The sequence below is a fragment of the Podarcis tiliguerta genome (assembly GCF_965153285.1).
Source record: "Podarcis tiliguerta genome assembly, chromosome: 2".
NCBI classification, from domain to species: domain Eukaryota; kingdom Metazoa; phylum Chordata; class Lepidosauria; order Squamata; family Lacertidae; genus Podarcis; species Podarcis tiliguerta.
Window position 1 is genome coordinate 109,072,816 of NC_139535.1, and position 19,590 is coordinate 109,092,405.

A 19,590-nucleotide genomic window follows, 5' to 3' on the forward strand; every position below is an offset into this window, starting at 1 on the left:
CTGGTGTTAGCTGTAATTGCTGCTCCTTCTGACGGGAGCTTGTCTCTTCACAAAGGTCCATTGTGCCTTTGCGAAAGCCTCGCTGACAGAAGGCCTTTGTTCCAAGGGGGCTGGGATCTCGGGTAGTCACCATTTCCCAAACAACAGTTTGGGGGCTTTGCGATGATTGCCCTGCGGGAGTGTGATTCCTTCTCCGCTATGGGAACTAAACGCAGGAAAATCCCATATGGCCCCCCGGCTGACCTCCAGAGGCAATATCTACCTCATAGTCACTGAGGTTACCTACAGGCAAGCAAGACGGATTCTCAGGCTAATGAGGCAATGTAGTTGCTACCATTATTTTTTTTTTAAAGCTCCAAAAAGTGCTGGGACTACAGCTGCTTTCTGCCCCCACCCATCCCTTAAGAAACAGCAGCGTGCCCTGTCCCATTTGGGATGCCTTTTTGTCCCATTTTCAAAGTCATGAAAAAATAAAATTGGCATTAATGTTTTCTCCTTTGTGCGCTCACCCCAATTTGCTAGACACCTTGGAAGTTGAACATCTACCAAGGAATCCGTACATGTCTGGCCCTGAATGTCACTGTATTTCAGGGGATTGTGGGGGCATGTATAAGGGTACACACTCAGTTCACATGCAGAAGAACTGGGACTTGCCCAGGGGTAGGCAACCTAAGGCCTGGGGGCCAGATGAGGCCCAATTGCCTTCTCAATCCAGACTGCGGACAGACCGGGAATCAGCATGTTTTTACATGAGTAGAATGTGTCCTTTTATTTAAAATGCATCTCTGGGTTATTTGTGGGGCATAGGAATTCATTCATCCCCCCCCCCTCAAAATATAGTCTGGCCCCCCACAAGGTCTGAGGGACGGTGCACCGGCCCTCGGCTGCAAAAGGTTGCTGACCCCTGGACTTGCCCGTCGTGAACTGACAGAATACCACAGATCAGGGGCGAGGGGACTTCAGTATCGTGTAGTCTTCTTTTCTAGAATCCCTGTGGTCCTCCCGTGTGGTCTTAAATTTACAAAGCAAGAACGAATGCCGCACTATTAAGCAGCTCTTAAACAGTTGAGGCATGCCTAGTCTGTGTTAATAGATCCAGAGTGCGAAGTCTTCTTACGAACATACCGATACATGCCTCACCTGGTCCAGCATCCTTTGAAGAAGCCCTAGCAACCGGCAGACACCAGGTGCTCCACCGGAAACTGGCCAGTAACATTCCAATAGGTGTGCTCCTTGTGTATCCCTTTCCTAAAAGTCACAACAAACTTTGCGGCTGTGCCCTGCAAAGGAAGATCCACTATGGTGACTCTTTCCCTTTTTAATCTTGTGAGTTGCAAGTTTGATTTATTATGCGATTTTCGAATGGTGTGTTGTAAATCTACTGCTTGTTTTGCGACCAAAAGGGCAGCTTTTAAAAATAAATAATAGTAGACCTCAGGGTTACCCAGCAAGACTGTGAGGCTGTTAACAGCTATAAAGGCCCAACCCATAAACAGCCACATTGCAAGCCTTAGGAGTGCAATTTTATTTGAATTGTGGTACAGAAGCACTGGATTGTGCTTTCCTCCAAACATAAGAATCGAGTTTCTTTAAGCTTCCCCCACAACATAGCTTATATTTTATTCTTAATTAAATTAAAAACAAGCAAAGTCCAAAATGTTATTTTTTAAAAAAAAAATCCATGTGAGATGTCCCACTGAGCAGGCAAAACGTAGGCTTTTTCAAAAAATTTTTTTTACTTCTGGTGCTGAAATAAGTGTACCTCTCCTCTTACACAGATGTTGAAGCGTACCTGGTTTACTTGCTTAATAATGGGCATCCCTCACTCTCCCAAGAATGTTTTGGCATGCTGACACCATCAGATGATGTGTACCCTCTCGCAGCCAATGAACAATGTGGGAAGAAACACCCAGCATAAAATCACAACCTGAAAAAGGTGCCCAAATGTTACAGAAGAAAAGTGGCAAACACAGGAATGCCATTTTCCACGGCAACCTCTTTGTAATGTGTCGTACTTTCAACACCTCTGAAACAGCAGGCTGATTTAATGAAAATGGAAGCAGTTCAGCAATATGCGTCCACAGAAAGGCACTGTCCCCAAATCAGAGTTGGCCATACCGTTGGGCAGAGAGAGGTGGCATATGTCAAAGATAGCCCCTTCTGACCACTTCTGCTGGAGGTCAGCGGTGTATGCCTCATGGCCAGTCCTACACCCCCAAAATTAGCCTGCTGAGCATCAGGTATGGTGAAGGCTCATCATCAGCACGGAAATAAGATTCACCTGCCAGTCAAATCAGCTTCTGAACATGGAATGTGGGACACGGTCCTGTTCTTTGCCACAGGCGGCAAAATGTCTTAGACCAGCTCTGCCCACCCCCAAAATAGGGGCTTGTGCCAGTGGCTCCCCATCACTGATGATTAAGCCAGAGGTCTTAAAGCAAACTAAACCCTTTCCCCCGAAATATGTGCACTTAGCAAATTGAAAATCTGGCTCCGTATTTCTGATATTAACAAGGGGTTTTCAAAATCCCAATGGATCGTAAAAAAACGACACAGAACTTAAACAAAAAAAAAGCATTTCAAGATTATAAATACTCCATTTTTTTTTCACCTTACGAAGCGAACAAAAAACAAAAGAAACCGAGCAAGTTATAGATCATGCTGTTTTGCACAGAGCAAGTCCCCCAGTTAACAGAAAGACTACCCTGATAAGATAACAGATGCCTCACATTACAGAGGCCTCTTGGAGAACCTAGTTGCCTCCTTCCCTCTGTTAATTTGTCATCATAATTTAAGGCATAAATATACTTCTAGATTAAATACATGGGGAGAGGGAGCTCCAAGGTCTTGTAGCACCTTTGCGGGACAACTTGCCCCTTCTTGACTTCTACAGAGTGGTTGGCCTTCGTTCCTCTCCAACCCTCTTTACCTCTGTGCATCTAGCAGAGTGCATCAGAAGAAATTTCCGCGTTCTCTGGATTTCAATGGAAAGAGAGTCCCGTTTTTAACAGTATGGCTCCATGTCCACCAACTGTTTGAATATAGTCCCTTATCCATGTGGACGGCTTCCATTCCCATGGTCCTCAGCTTGGTACATGCATTCTAAAACCAGAAGCAAAGGCAAGGCTGGCGCCTGCAAAAGGCAGACACCGTCTCTGGAGCAATGTTATACCACCAACACTCTGCTATGGCCTTTGCCAGACTTGCATTGACAGGAGAGGGAGCGACGGAGCCCTTGTTGCGTGTGAAGAACGGAGAGATGGTTGTGTAAATGGATGCCCATCCGTCCCCCTTCAAAACTGTCCTCTGAACTTGCCTGCTACTGCCCAAGAGCAACATGCTTCATTTTAAATTGAATGGGATTTTAATGGCAAAGCTCCCATTACCTGTAAAAATCCCCAACCAATGGCTCCCAATTGCATATAAAAGGGCTTCAAATTTATTCATGCTCCACCAGTCAGTTCTATTTCCCATTAGTCCCACTGTCAACTGCATGTCCAGACTCGGAGATGGCTTCTGTACCTTTAAGAGGGTCACCAGTTACAGCTTTTCTTATCAGTGCTGCAGTGTACCTGAAAAGCCGCCTCTAGTGGAATTTGCCCTAGCTTGCCATTCTTAAAGGAACAGCAGCCCCTTCCGAATCTGGACCTATAAAGCCTATTTGCCATGTCCTGAGCTAGAGATCGCGCTTGCCTCTTGAAGAGCTCTGGACCAGGGGTATGTTCTGTGGAGACAGGTATTCCACCTTAGTCTCAAAGCTGCTCCAGACCTCTCACCGTCTTCTTCTCTCCACCTGCTGCAAGACTGCTGCTCACTGCACAAAGTTAGAGGAGGTGATTCCAACTGAATCCTCAGTGGGTTACGCTAGACAAAAGGCGATTCCTATACATACCCTGAGAAAAACCCACTTTATTCCTGCCCGGCCTGCTATTTGGCCAACTCTGCATGGCACGACTTCAGATTTCTTGTCCATTCCCTTGAGTGACCATGCCGAGACCAAGGCAGGGACACGCTTTGGTTGTAACCATCCAGAGGATGACCGGAGACTTAGCTTCAAGATTTTGGCTCGGATATTTGTGTCTTTGGCCACAAAGTCGTGGACCTTCAGGGGTCTCTCAGCGAAGTTCGTTTGGGGGGTTGGAGGGGAAGTGAAGTTTGGCACGAGGTCTGCGTCTGGGCTTTCCCCTGGGAAATAAATTATTTCGCTCAGAGGCGTTAAAAAAGGGTGTCGGTGGTGCGATGCAACAAAGGTGGAGCCCTCAGCACCAGCGACCTAGATCTCCAGCAGGTTGCTCTGCTCTGGGCTGGTGGCGTCTTTCTCGTCTCCAGGGAGGCCGTCCTGCAAGGTGGCGCTGGGAGAACCGGCCACTGCGGCCACCTCTTCCCGTTCCGCCTCGCCCTCGGGGGGCTTCCCTACTCCCATCTCATTGTGGGTCTTCTGGTGCTTGCTGAGGTGGTCGCTACGGGTGAAGCGCTTATTGCATAGCAAGCAGGTGAACTTCTTCTCCCGGGTGTGGGTGCGGACGTGGCGCTCCAGCTCGTCCGAGCGGGTGAAGCGCTTGCCGCAGAAGAGCCAGTTGCAGACGAAGGGGCGCTCTCCGGTGTGCCACCGCAGGTGGGCCTTGAGGTGCGAGGCCTTCCCGTAGACCTTCCCGCAGCCCGGGATGTGGCAGCTGTGGATGGGCTTCTTCCGCAGGCTGGCTGCCGAGGCCCCGAGCCTCTCCAGCTCTTGGCAGTTGGGGCAGTCGCAGGTCGACCGGCCTGCCGTACTCCCAAAGGAGCCGCCTCTTCCGGACTTCAGTCCGATCCCGCCTTCCATCAGGGAGTTGTTGGCCACCGGCTTGGGCTTGTACATCTCTTGGGGCAGCACATGTTGACCTGAAGGGAGAAGGTGCGACGAGGAAGTGATGCCCACAGCCGGGTATGGAGCAGGGTTTAAGGTGGTGAATTCGGAGGTGTAACTGGGCAGCTGGGGGCTGATGGGAGCCTGGCTGGGCATGGTCTGCAAGGAGCTCTGAAGTCCATCTGACTGGGGCTGGGAGCTCAGCCAGTTGCTGTTGGAGTGCATGTCCCACCAGGAAGCCGTGGGGTTGCTAGAGGCGGTGGAAATGCCCGGGTGGATGCCAGCTTTGTACCAGGAGCCATAAGGGTGTGCCATGTCCAAAGAGGTGTAGACACTGGGGAGGCAGTCGGAGGAAGGGTGCCCTTTCGATACCAACAGAGATGATGGGTCTTGAGATGTTGGGGAGGCTGGGAAGGAATGGGAGAACGGGCTGTAATCATTGCTGTAAGTGGTGGAAGCTTGAGGGCTTGCTGAAGGAGACAGGAGTCCATTCCCGTTAGGGAAAGTGGCCGTATAGGAATCTCCCATGCCTTCCGCGCTCCAGATTTTTGGAGCAAAAGGCTCCACACCCAGAAGATAAGGTTTCTTCCCCAAGCTTTCCCTCCGCTTTTCCCAACAGGGTCAAATCCAATTTGTGGCAAGTGTCCGTCAACATTCCCAGGGGGCTGGAGCCATTGGAATTTTCTTCCTAGATGTGGAAGGGGGGTGGGGAAGAGAGAAAAATAAAGCAAAAATCTTTGGCAAAGAGAAATTGAATACAGTCATACCTCGGGTTACAGACGCTTCAGGTTGCGATTTTTGGGTTGCAGACCGCCGAAACCCAGAAGTACTGGAACGGGTTACTTCCAGGTTTTGGCGGTCGCGCATGTGCAGAAGCACTAAATCGTGCTATGCGCAGAATCACAGAATTGCAACCACCCTGAGATCTTCAAGGAAGAGCAGTATATACCGTATTTTTCACCCCATAGGACGCACTTTTCCCCCTCCAAAAATGAAGGGGAAATGTGTGTGCGTCCTATGGGGCAAATGCAGGCTTTCGCTGAAGCCTGGAGAGTGAGAGGGGTCGGTGCGCACCGATACCTCTAGCTCTCCAGGCTTCAGGAAGCTATCCGCAAGCCTTGTGAGCTTGGCGGGAGTTCCCACGGGCTCACAAGGCTTGCGGGCAGCAGCCTGCCGCCTGAAGCACGGGGAGCCCACCGGAGGGCTCCCCGTGCTTCGGGCGGGTGTCTGCAAGCCTTGCGAGCCCGGCGGGAGGTCCTGCCGGGCGCGCGAGGCTTGGGGCGGCAGCCTGCAGCCCGAAGCACGGGGAGCCCTCCTTGCGGGTGTCTGCAAGGCTTGGGGCTGCAGCCGCGGCTGGGGGGGTGAATAATTTTTTTATTCATTCCCCCCCCCCCAAAAAAAACCGAGGTGCGTCCTATGGGCCGGTGCGCCCTATAGGATGAAAAATACGGTACGTATTTAATGAAATAAATAAATTAAACAAATTACTATTCAGCATGATGTCTGAACTTTGGCTTGTGGTTTGTCTCCCCGAAAGCAGGAGCGGTAAGCCAAGAACAAGACTTAGCTACAGCTCATGGTTTGTTTTTTAAAGAAACAAACCATGAGCCGGGTTCAGATAAAACCATGGCTTAGCACACAACTTTCAGAAACAAGAGCAGAGGAGGAGCAGAGGACCTGCGATTTTGACAAGATGCACTAGCATCTTAAGTTTAAATCTTTAGTTTAGCTTATGGCTTTAAGTGATGTACAGCCAAGGCTACTACTGTGTGATGATACTGATAAGTCATTGAGCAAACCCTATTGAAACGAATATGAGCCATGAAAACATGTGGAGTTTTTGCACAACTTCACTTGGATTAAACTAGTCCCGTTGTTTTTGCAATTGCTGATAACCTGCTTTTCTGTCACCTTCCCCCTTCTTGGAACTGAGCTGTGAGCTACATTCACCATAGGGTTCAACCTTCCTGTGAGATGTTTTCCACACCCCAACAACACTCACCGAGAGAATCAGAACCATTACATAACAGGTAATTTTCCCGTTCCTATTCTGGGCTGCTGGCTGTGTTAAATTCTGTCCACACCTTCCCTTTGTTCTGTTGGTTTCAATTAGATGGTAAGCCATTTGGTCTGGAACAGCTATCTGCTTCCATACAGTGCCTAGTTGTTACATAACTGTGGTAGTAAAGGGAGGGCCTTTTGGGTTTACTGGAAAAATTCATGCCCTGTATCATGGAAAAGGTCCCCATTTCGTATCCAGAAACAAAATTTGAAAAGACTTGAAATTCAAGTAGTTTTGCATTTCATTCTGGCTGTTTCACAAATCTCACCTTGTGGCATCACAGCCAGAGGTGAAATTCAATCCCTGCTTCTAAAAGCAAGGAAAAATACTATTGCAGTGTCTGTCTGTCTCTGTCTGTCTGTCTGTCTGTCTGTCTGTCTGTCTCTCACTCTTTGACATCAGAAATGAGTCTGGGTAAATGCATGAATTTTATCTTTAAAAACTGTTGACTCTTAATTCTAGCATGTACCTACAAAGTTCATTTCATTCACCCAACCCAACTAAGACTGAATTGACCACACTATGAACACCCACAGCACGTTGTCTAAACGAAAACCATTTTCAATTAGTTGAACTGTAATCTCTTCCAAATTGATGGTAAGGTATAAAGAAGGTACAGGGAAGTTCTCATCTGCCCCAACCAACATGACCAATGGTCAGGGATGATGGGAGTTGCAGTCCACCAACACCTGGAGAGACAAAATTTCGCTATCCTTGAGATAAGGCATACATTGCTTATATACTTCCCTGAGACTATGGCTGGTCACTCATTAGACTACAAGACAGGGAAGAAGGGACTGTAGTCTAGTGTTAGAATACATGCTTTGCATAGAGAAAGTCTCACTCTTAATTCCATATTTAATCCCTTTAACCTATGGATTAAAGGACTGGGCTACAGGTGATGGGAAGGACTCTCTGCTAGCGATCCTGGATCCAGTGCTACTCAGAGTAAACAACCCTGGGTGAGATGCACAAATAATTTGACCTGGTATAAACTTGCATTTTGCAGCCCCATATAGAGATGGAGTTTGGTACCATGGCATTCTGAGCAAGGACAAAACTTGCCCCCGCCCAGAAAAATAATAATTTTATTTTTACAATAATTCCTTTTGGTACAGTTGCTTTTTTATGGAACTTCTCAGCAGGTACCCATATAAATATACGGTTGTTGTTGTTGTTGTTGTTGTTGTTGTTGTTGTTGTTTTGTACCCCCTCAACTCTGCACCCTGTGTGGCACCCGTCCTGAATTTGGCCCTGGCCCTTCCTCCAACTCAATTCTCATGGTAAGGTTCTGCAAGACAGGGAGTAACTACAGAAGTATTTTGAAAACTTTGGAAGATCAACAACAGCAGGGGAAAGATAATGTATTTGGGAGCTCCGTTAATTTGTCTTGCATGGCGGAGCTTGTAGCGGCCACTGCATTGACTAAAAAAATACTGTGTTGAAATGGTACAAAGGTTAAGTTGCTGAGGCTGATACGAAACATCTCCATTTCAAAAGGCCAGGCTTTCAGGAGAACCACAAACTTTGGGCGAGAGCGTGCTTGGCACATCTTAACAGTGGGCAACTGTGTTCCCTGCTGCAATGGTTACTCTTGGGTGGGTTACGCAGCCGCAGTATTTGTATTGGTGCCTTCTCCTTCATTAGCATGAGATGGAGACCACTGGCTTTAGGCCAGAGCCTCTTGATCAGATTGAAGGTATTTGCACTTTCATTTTGCACATGACGTGCTGACACAAAGCACCGCTTGAAGAAGTTCTACCCAGGGTGCCATGTCCTCTGAGCATCCATGGCTGCTCCTTACAAGTATGGCATCTGGCGAGTGGTAGAGAAACCAGCAGGGTGGCGCTGTGGGTTAAGCCACAGAGCCTAGGACTTGCCGATCAGAAGGTCGGCGATTCGAATCCCCGCGACGGGGTGAGCTCCTGTTGCTCAGTCCCTGCTCTGCCAACCTAACAGTTCGAAAGCACGTCAAAGTGCAAGTAGATAAATAGGTACTGCTCCAGCGGGAAGGTAAACGGTGTTTCCGTGCGCTGCTTTGGTTCGCCAGAAGCGGCTTAGTCATGCTGGCCACATGACCCGGAAGCTGTACGCCGGCTCCCTTGGCCAATAAAGCAAGATGAGCGCTACAACCCCAGATTTGGCCGCGACTTGACCTAATGGTCAGGGGTCCCTTTACCTTTTAGAGAAACCAGCACCCAAAGAACATCAGCTTATGCTTAGACAGGAGGGCCACAGAAGTCGGTATGGGTGATGCAGACAGGTTTGACTGGTGATGGTGATGGTGTGCAGGATAATTGCCACTGGGTGTTACAGGCATCTCACTCGCCCTTTTCTGACTCTCACTCATGTGTTCTCAATCCCATATAGGGCGGGGAAGATGATCAGGTATTGGGGATGAGTGGCGTCGCTCAGTTTGCACCAAAAGAGTTGCCACTGGGCGGGCAGAGGAGACTGAAAGACGGAGGAGCCAATGAGAAGAGCCTCTTTCGCACATCATGTTGAACATGCACACATGGGATCACAGCCACTGGTATCTCTTCAGATGAAGGCATGGGAAAACCCTGTGAATGTTCTGACCACAAGCAAGTGCAGTCTCACTCTCCTACCTCTCACCACAACAATGTGCATGCTCCTCATAACATCTTATCCAGAGACCTGTTCCACACAATGTAGGAAGAAGAGTTTGGATTTGGATTTGATATCCCGCTTTATCACTACCCTAAGGAGTCTCAAAGCGGCTAACAATTTTCTTTTCCCTTCTTCCCCCACAACAAACACTCTGTGAGGTGAGTGAGGCTGAGAGACTTCAAAGAAGTGTGACTAGCCCAAGGTCACCCAGCAGCTGCATGTGGAGGAGCAGAGACGCGAACCCGGTTCACCAGATTACGAGTCTACCGCTCTTAACCACTGCACCACAATGGGCACTTCGCATTATGGCAGCTGCCCTCCACTTGCCTACTGAAGATCTTCCTCTTTTAACCAGCCTTTTCCAGTCTACATCTGTACTAAAATAGTTTTTAAGATTTGTAAAACAGCTTTATCCCTTGTTGTTTTCTGCCCTGGGATGAAGGGTGGGATACAAATTTAACAAATAAACAACCAGCGCAACCCATCAACTTCCACAATTTTATACTATAATGAGTCTCTAACATAGGAGTGGAAAATATTTTTTGGCTCTAGCAGCCAGATCCTGATCAGATTCTAGCCTAGAAGGCGGAGAGTGGATCTGGAACGTGGATCTGTCAAATGCCTGGCATCACTGTGTGGTGTGATTTCAATTTTACTGTTCATCGGCTGATGGGCAGTAGAGTTCCCAGGAATCTTTGGGGAAGTCAAATGCCTTCCCCATATGATGTGGGTATGACCTACCGTATTATTCGCTCTATAGGACACACTTTTTCCCCTCCAACAATTAAGGGGAAATGTGTGTGCGTCCTATGGAGCGAATTCAGGCTCCTTGGCTTCAGCGATAGCAACGCAAAGCCTCCGAAGCGCAGAGGGAGTGCTCCCTCCGCGCTCTAGAGGCTTCACATTGCTTTCGCTGAAGCCTGGAGAGCAAGAGGGGTTGGTACGCACCGACCCCTCTCGCTCTCCAGGCTTCAGGGATGGCCGCCTGAAGCCTCCGGAGCACAGCAGGAACTCAAGCTGCGCTCCGAAGGCTTCGGGTTCCTTTTGCTGAAGCCAGAAGAGCAAGACTCTCCTGGCTTCAGCAGAGAGGGAGAGCTGCGCAGCACCCCTTCAGCAAAGCGGGAGGAGAAATGGAAGGGGCTCCGTTTCTCCTGCCACTTTGCTGAAGGGGCGCTGAGCAGAGAGGGGGAGAATTTTTTTTCTTGTTCTCCCCCTCTAAAACAAGGTGCGTCCTATGGTTGGGTGCATCCTATAGAGCGAAAAATACGGTAAGTTAGGGACAGTCAACATCAGCACTCTTCACCCTTGAGCACTGACCGGGCTGACTGGGCGTAGCGTGGGGGGTGCAGGGTGGGCCGGCCGCACCAGGCGCAACATCTGGGGGGGTGCGCTCGCACTCGCAGCTCTCTGCCCGTACCTGGCTCACTCTCTCTCACTGCAGTGCTGGCTGTGCGAATCCGATCCAAGCCGGGTCGCCGCCCACTGTGGAGGGGAGGGTGCCAGGCATGCGGTGCGGAGAGAGAGCGAGGAATTATCTGGGGGAGGGACAGTGCAGCGGGGGGACGGGACACAAATTACTTGCCTTGCCCTGGGTTAGGGGGCGCAAATTACTTGCCTTGCCCCGGGAGCTGACAACCCATGCTACGCCACTGTGGCTGGGGCTTATGGGAGTTGGTCCACCAAACATCTGGAGGGACCATGTTTTCTACCTCTGCAATAAGTGGTTCATGTTAGCCCTTGGGAATTAATCATATGCATCTGCTTTAAAAACCTCTCAGAGTAAAGAACTCAGTGTAACTTCACAGACGCAGAACAAGGCTTAAGATAATGATGAGAACAGGCTAAGACAACCATGCAATTTACATGACATTATTTGTAAAGTCATCACTGTACACCAGAGAACAAGAGGAAATCAAGAAAACAAGCGAGGCAATAGCTGTTGTATGGTCAGATTTGACCACAGGAAGTGGAGGAAGAGGGAAGGATAAGAGGAACACGCAGGAGAAGCTGAGACCGAGGCGTCTCTGCCTTAATCATCAGGCTTAGCAGGAGAGAAGGAAATCTCAGGTTTGCAAGCTGGCAAGCCTAGATAAATAATATTTAAGTTACTTCAGGTAGGCGTCTAATGCCAATGCAGAGATAGGCAGAACTTGTGGGGCTGGAAATGGCACAAAATCCTATAACAGTAACTGTCCTATTCAAAGCTATTCTCTTTCTCTCTCTCTCTGCTCAAAAACACACTTCTGTCCTAGCAAACAGTAAGTGTGTAAAGGGGGGGGGGGGATGCCAAGTTATATCGTAACCCATCTAAATCTTCCTTTTGAACATCTTATTATTATTGTGACTTCTGAGCAACTCCTGTTTTCAATCTCCCCAGGTTCCCTCCCCCCACTGCCCCACTTAATGGCTTCTTTTAATTAAATTATGTTGTGGCATTTTAAACCAAGATCTTTCCCTCCCACAAACAACTTCCTCTTCGTTTGCCCTCTTTATGTTTTTCAGTCTGGTGTTTCACATGAGCAAAGTTTTCCAAGACCGACATGCGGTACCACATTATTATTATTATTATTACTACTACTACTACTACTACTACTACTACTATTATCAAACACATCTAATGTGCTCTGTTCTCAGTTAATCCCTCAAAGAGAGCCAGTGTGGTGTAGTGGTTGAGAGTGGTAGTCTTGTAATCTGGGGAACCGGGTTCGCATCTCCACTCCTCCACATGCAGCTGCTGGGTGACCTTGGGCCAGTCACACTTCGTTGAAGTCTCTCAGCCCCACTCACCTCACAGAGTGTTTGTTGTGGGGGAGGAAGGGAAAGGAGAATGTTAGCCGCTTTGAGACTCCTTAAAGGGAGTGAAAGGCGGGATATCAAATCCAAACTCTTCTTCTTCTTCTTCTTCAAAGGCTTAAAAAGCAGGAGCTGGGAACCTGTGGCCCTCCAGATATGGCCAGACTCCAACTCCCAACATCCTTGATCATTCGTCCTGCTGGCCTCAGTAAATGGGGAATTCAGTGGCATTTTGGGGACCCAGCCCTGGCTTAGAGAGCCTCCCTGCTTGGAGTCCCTTTATACCGTCACCAAGGCTTGTGTTTAAAACATTTCCATGAGCAAGAGAGGAGAAGCCTCTTCTAGAATTAGAACATTTCCGTGACGAAATATTCTTCCTAATTTAATAAATAATTAAATAATAATACTGGGATGTGGGTGGCGCTGCGGGTTAAACCACAGAGCCTAGGACTTGCCGATCAGAAGGTCAGCAGTTTGAATCCCCGCGACGGGGATTGCTTGGTCCCTGCTCCTGCCAACCTAGCAGTTCGAAAGCACATCAAAGTGCAAGTAGATAAATAGGTACTGCTCCGGCAGGAAGGTAAATGGTGTTTCTGTGCGCTGCTCTGGTTCGCCAGAAGCGGCTTAGTCATGCTGGCCACATGACCCGGAAGCTGTACGCCGGCTCCCTCGGCCAATAAAGCGAGATGGGCGCCGCAACCCCAGGGTCGGTCACGACAGGACCTAATGGTCAGGGCTCCCTTTCCCTTTCCCTAAAATAATAATACTAGTTCAAATCTGCATTCATTACTATAAGTGCAATGCATTATCTCCCTACCTACGGGACTGCTCCTCCTGGTATGCCCCACAGAGGACCTTAAGGTCCATAAATAGCAACACCCTAGAAGTCCTGGGCCCTAAGGAAGTCAGATTAGCCTCAGGCAGGGCCAGGGCCTTTTCAACACTGGCTCCAGTCTGGTGGAACGCTCTGTCTCATTTCTGTTCCGCCTGGCCTTTGGCTTGGACTCAGCCTGACCCTTATGTTTCCCTCCCTTTATGTGATCTATGGGCTACTTTTAAAATGAAGCTGTATTTTAAATTGCATTTTAACCTGTATTTTAAACTGATTTTGTTTTTTTTGTCCCCCCCCCCCCCATTATGTTTTTACTGTAATTTTTATTGTTAGCCGCCCTGAGCCCGGCTCTGGCTGGGGAGGGCTTGGTATAAATACAATTTATTATTTATTATTATTATTATTCATGAGAACTCCCTTTACCAGATAGGAGTTAACTTGAGCACTGGCACAAAAATAGAGGGATATATTCCTTCACATTGAAACTGGATTGGGCCCATTTAAACTGCATTGGGTTGCTTTCCCAGGTCACATACTGGAGAACTGGACTTTACATTCAGTGTTAGTGGCAGAGTGGTAAATGCTGCACCTCCCACCTGATTGAGGTTGAATCCTGATAAGACAGAAGTACTGTTTTTGGGGGACAGGAGGCGGGCGGGTGTGGAGGACTCTGGTCCTGAATGGGGTAACTGTGCCCCTGAACGACCAGGTGCGCAGCCTGGGAGTCATTTTGGACTCACAGCTGTCCATGGAGGCACAGGTTAAATCCGTGTCCAGGGCAGCTGTGTACCAGCTCCATCTGGTACGCAGGCTGAGACCCTCCCTGCCCGCAGACTGTCTGGCCAGAGTGGTGCATGCTCTAGTTATCTCTTGCTTGGACTACTGCAATGCGCTCTATGTGGGGCTACCTTTGAAGGTGACCCGGAAACTGCAATTAATCCAGAATGCGGCAGCTAGACTAGTGACTGGGAGTGGCCGTCGGGACCACATAACATCGGTCCTCAGAGAGAGAGACCTGCATTGGCTCCCAGTACGTTTCCGAGCACAATTCAAAGTGTTGGTGCTGACCTTTAAAGCCCTAAATGGCCTCAGTCCTGTATACCTGAAGGAGCGTCTCCACCCCCACCGTTCAGCCCGGACACTGAGATCCAGCGCCAAGGGCCTTCTGGCGGTTCCCTCATTGCGAGAAGTGAGGTTACAGGGAACCAGACAGAGGGCCTTCTCAGTAGTGGAACACCCTCCCTTCAGATGTGAAGGAAATAAGCAGCTATCTTCTCTTTAAAAGACATCTGAAGGCAGCCCTGTTTAGGGAAGTTTTTAATATGTGACATTTTAGTGTATTTTTCATCTTTGTTGGAAGCCGCCTAGAGATGGGTGGGGTACAAATAATAAACTATTATTATTATTATTATTATTATTATTATTATTCTAGTCCTTCCATTCATCCTCCCCTCCAAACACCCCAAAAAGGGTTTTTATTGCCACAAGAGCAGATGGAGGTAGAGGATGAGGGGGTAGAACCTGGAAAGGAAGATGTGGAGGATACAGCAGCTGGACCATCTCCCTCTGCATCATTCACCTGAATGGTGAAGCCCACTTCTCTGGGTTCCATTAGGTACACAGGTACCATGTCAGATCCTTGATCCAGCTAGCCCAGTAGTGTCTACACTGATGGCAACAGTATCCAGGCTATCAGAGAGGGTTATCTCCCAGACTGACCTGGAGACTGAACTTCCTGCATACAAAACACGCGAGTTATAGCAACACCACCCATCTGTCAATCTTTAGGGGAAGAAGGATGTTTCCCTAGCATAGCTGTCAAGTGTCCCTTATTTGGCGAGACAGTCCCTTATCCCAGCGCCATGTCCCGCTGCTGTCCCTTATTGATGATGTCCCTTAAATTTCCCGGGATTCAAAGGAAGCAGCTCCTCTCCCTCCTCCCCCCTGCCGGCCAGGGAGGAGGGAGGCTCCAACTGTGTTGCTTGGCTGTGTTGCTCACCCAATAAGGAGTCTAAGAACGACTCGGGGGTGGAGCTTGCATGCCTTGTGCCGATCAAATCGGCCACGTTGCCTTTGCTCAGCGCTCCCCAGCAGAGAGGTGACGGTGGTTTCCCTTGCTGCATCTCCTTTGCCGGGTTGCTGCGCTATGGGAACCACCACTTGAGGCTTCATTTGGCTGCTGGTTGACTAAAATCCCTTATTCTGGCTGCTGATCCCTTATTTTCGAAGCTGCTGGTTCCTTATTTTCAAATCTGTAAGTTGACAGCTATGTTCCCTAGTGGCTCAGGAGACTCCTGTGACCAAGGCAGTCCTCAGAAGATGTCAGGAAAAGAGGAGCAGCTTCAGTAGGGTGAGTTGGGTTCTGATGTGTCTCAGAGTTGCCTGCTGTGTAGGACTACCGTTTTGGGTCTAGTTACACCAAGGAAGGAACCTTCAAGTTTCCTTTTATGAAGCAGTTCCTTGCAGGAAAGGATACATTGCCCAGTTCATATTGCACCCTTCTTTGGGTGGCACATAATAATTCTCACGAAGCAGCAAGGGTGTGGGCTAATTTATGTAGGAGTGTCTATTATGATTTGGACTAGATCAGGGATGTCCAACAGGTAGATTGTGATCTACTGGTAGATCATTTGGCTGTCCTAGGTAGATCACCGGGGTGTCTCAGGTAGATTGTGGGATGACAGAAAGTGATAACTCCCCCCCCCCCGCAAGAAATTGAAAAAATTGTGGCCTCTCCCCCCCAAAAAACAACTCAACAACTTTGGGCAGTTAGCCACCATCTTGGGTAGATCACTGCCAGTTTTTTTTTATAGTGGGAGTAGATCACAATCTCTTGGGAGTTGGACATGCCTGGACTAGATAAGTGTTCTTCAACCTTGATTTCCCAGATGTTGCTTTGGACTTCAGCTCCCATCATCCCCAGCCAGCTTAACCAATGGTAAGGGATGATGGGAGTTGTAGTCCAATAGCATCTGGGAACCCAGTGTTGGTGAACACTGTACTAGATGACCTTTCAATTCCAACTTACAAAAAGTACTTTGGAGATGGTCATGACCCACAGGGATACTGGCCAACACCACCACTTTCGTAGTTCATAAACATACTGGGACATTACTTAGAGTTTGTTTAAAGATTTAGATGTGTTATCCACAAGTACAAGCACAAGGCATTCCAAAGTGTTTCAACATAAAAAAATAACATGTAGGAACGAATCCCTTGTGTCCTAACATTGTTAAGTTGTGTGATTCTCTAGCCCAACTCAATGCTATTAGCTGCCACCAATGGGTTGTCAGGATACTAGGTAAATTGCACTTTGTCAGCCTTTGCCAATCTGCTGTCACTCAGATGTTTTGGGCTACAATTCCCATCAGCCCCGGCCAGGACAGCACAGCAAAACATCCAAAGGGAGAGAGGGAGAACTTAACATAGGGCTGCCATTGTTGGCTGCCAGCACTTCTTACAAGAAATATTTATTGCCCTGATATTGTGTATCTTCATATGCCTTTAAATACTGCGCACCAAGATTGACAATCCCAGAATCATAGAGAGGTAAAAATCAAGAGCTCATGGTCTTTACAATGTTATTGACAAGTGTACAACAGCACACTCACATTTTGAGATAACAAATGCCACTATCCAAAACAAAATTTGAAATCCAAACTTCACATGCCAACTTTTGAGTGGCACAATGTGGTATCAAATGGGAACTATGTGTGAATATCCCTTTTGGATCCAGGCTACAGTTGTTGGATATTGGCACCTAGGAACTGGGTGACGCAGTCCTGAAGAACCCTAATAGATTGCTGGTCAGGCACTGCTGAATGGAAGCCAGATCCCTTCCAAGTCAGGTGCTGACTGAGTCTCAGTCCCTTGCGCTGTCAAATGAAGAACTACCATATTTTTCGCCCTATAGGACGCACATTTTCCCCTCCAAAAATGAAGGGAAAATGTGTGTGCGTCCTATGGGGCGAATGCAGGCTTTCGCTGAAGCCCGGAGAGCAAGAGGAGCCGGTACGCAGAGACCCCTCTCGCTCTCCAGGCTTCAGGAAGCTCTGCGCAACCCTCGGGAGACCGGCTCCGAGGGTTGCGCAGAGCTGCCTGCAGTCCTGGGCTCAGCGCAGCTCTGCACGGCCATCGGGAGCTGGGCGCGAAGTCCCGCCCGGCTTTCGATGGCGCAGAGCTGCCTGCAGTCCTGGGCTCAGCGCAGCTCTGCACGGCCATCGGGAGCGGGGCGCAAAGTCCCGCCTGGCTCCCGATGGCCGCGCAGAGCTGCCTGCAGTCCCGGGCTCAGCGCACTTCTCCCCATCGCCAACCCCACAAGGTCGGGGGACAGCGGGGAGGCGGAGCGCACCTTCCCACTGTTCCCCGACCTGGTTCTTCCAGCCCCGCACCTGGGGGGGGAAATAATTTTTTTTCTTTATTCCCCCCCCCCAAAAAAAAAACTAGGTGTGTCCTATGGGCCGGTGCATCCTATGGGGCGCAAAATACAGTAAATTGTCCAGTTTTGTGTCACTAAAACGAGATGTTTGCATAAATTTTGCATGTGCTGATTTATATTCACAGAGTCAAATGTAGAAATAATTACTAGAATACCTGTATAACATCCTAGTGGGAAAGGCTGACTAGGAGTGACCTCTGTGTCTGCTCAGTTGGCTGTCGATGGACAACTTCAAAATCCCATTTTTGCTCTCCTCCCTTCTTTAGGGTTCCATATCTTTGAAACAGCCTTCAAGCAAACAGCCATTCAAATACAGGACTCCTTAAAAATGCTGAAGGCCTCAAAAAAACTTCAGCAGTTGTCTTAAGTCAGTTTTTCAATGTTATGATCAGTTTTAGCCGATTTTATCTCTATTTTATCTTACTGTGCACTGCTTGGAGCGTAAAGGGTTAAGAAAGAACGAAAGAAAAATAGAGGACTGCCCCCCTGTCAGCCCTTCAAATAGAGGACTGTTCTCTATAAAGTAGAACACATGGGCACCCCAGAAGGAATGGAAGGCCTTGTAAGCCATGGAAGTCTGTGTAGCTCAAGGGAAGCAAGTGATCTGACGTTAAACAAGCAATGCTTGAATTTGAGCCAGGAATCAGTAAAAAAAAAGGTCAAGGACCCCTGGATGGTTAAGCCCAGTCAAAGGCGGTTATAGGGGTTGTGGCACTCATCTCGTTTTCAGGCTGAAGGAGCTGGCATTTGTCCACCGATAGCTTTCCAGGTCATGTGGCCAGCATGGCTAAACCACTTCTGGTGCAACGGAACACTGTGACGGAAACCAGAGCGCATGGAAACGCCGTTTACCTTCCCGCTGCAGCGGTACCTATTTATCTACTCGCACTGGTATGCTTTCAAACTGCTAGGTTGGCAGGAGCCAGAACAGAGCAATGGGAGCTCACCCCATCATGGGGATTCGAACCGCCAACCTTCTGATTGGCAAATCCAAGAGGCTCAGTGGTTTAGACCACAGTGCCACCCGCGTCCCCAGGGATCAGTACCAAAGACTGTTTAGTATGGAAGGAGTTCATCACTGGAGCCTTCGAAGACACATCTAATATGTCAACTATTCACCACCATGGATTGTGGAAGCCCCTACCTATCTGCATTTAGAAGGGAAGGCCATTGTGGTCTGAGATGACCTGGACTTTCAAATAAGCACAAACCCAAGTCTTTATTTTTGTTTCAGTCAAAGAAATTAAGTACTTAACCACTAGCTCTTCTTTAAGACTGTTAACCTAGCACAACCTTCACCACCTTGGTGCCCTCTAGCTGTTTTGGACTACAACTCCCATCAGCCAGGACGGCTGAGGCTGATGGGAGTTGTAGTCTAACAACACCTAAAGGACAACAGGTTGGCGAAGGCTGTCCTGCCAGAATCTCAGCCTGCCCTGCTGGGTTGGGCTAGGAATCCAGAGAACCGGCATTTACCTTGAGTGGGAAGCCATCACTGTGCCTTCTGCACAATTCCTTCCTGGTTCCCACTGTTTACTTTTCCTCCATCCTCTGAGCCAAACAGGACTTTGAATGCCTGTGGCAGCTGTGGGAGGACAGTGAGCAACAGAGCCTGGGAAGGGAACAGGACAGAAGGCTCTGCAGTGGCAACTTCTTCCACTGCCTCGGGACTTTTTGAACTAGGGCTACAGCCTAGCAAATATGAGCAATGAGTCATAGGCCTTCTATTGCAAAAGCCAGCAAGCGACTTGCCTTGAGGTCAATTAGTAGATTCCTACCCTGCTGGAGAAGCGGAGTGTAATTTCTATTCCTGCTCGTTGTGTAGTTGACTCGGAATTTGTTTGCTCCTGAAGAGAAATTGTCATCTTAGAAGCTGTGTTTTTCTATGTTTCATATTTCGTTATTTGTGGTTTATACCATCTCTTTCTCCCTGAGTTGGGGCTGTTTTTATGAGGATTCCGGTCATGCTGACAGGGTAGGCTGTCTTTTCC

General features: G+C 48.6%; 2 protein-coding genes across 2 annotated transcripts in view; one reads left to right on the plus strand and one right to left on the minus strand.

Moving 5' to 3' along the window:
• Nucleotides 1–19,590, plus strand: part of MYG1 (MYG1 exonuclease) — a 225,535-nt gene that overhangs the window by 95,127 nt on the left and 110,818 nt on the right. The window lies entirely within an intron of this gene.
• On the minus strand, nt 2,174–5,530 carry SP7 (Sp7 transcription factor). Its single transcript, XM_083427813.1, is given in 2 exon segments — nt 2,174–5,437; nt 5,439–5,530. Coding segments are annotated over 2 exon segments (1,224 nt in total). The 5' UTR covers nt 5,499–5,530; the 3' UTR covers nt 2,174–4,273.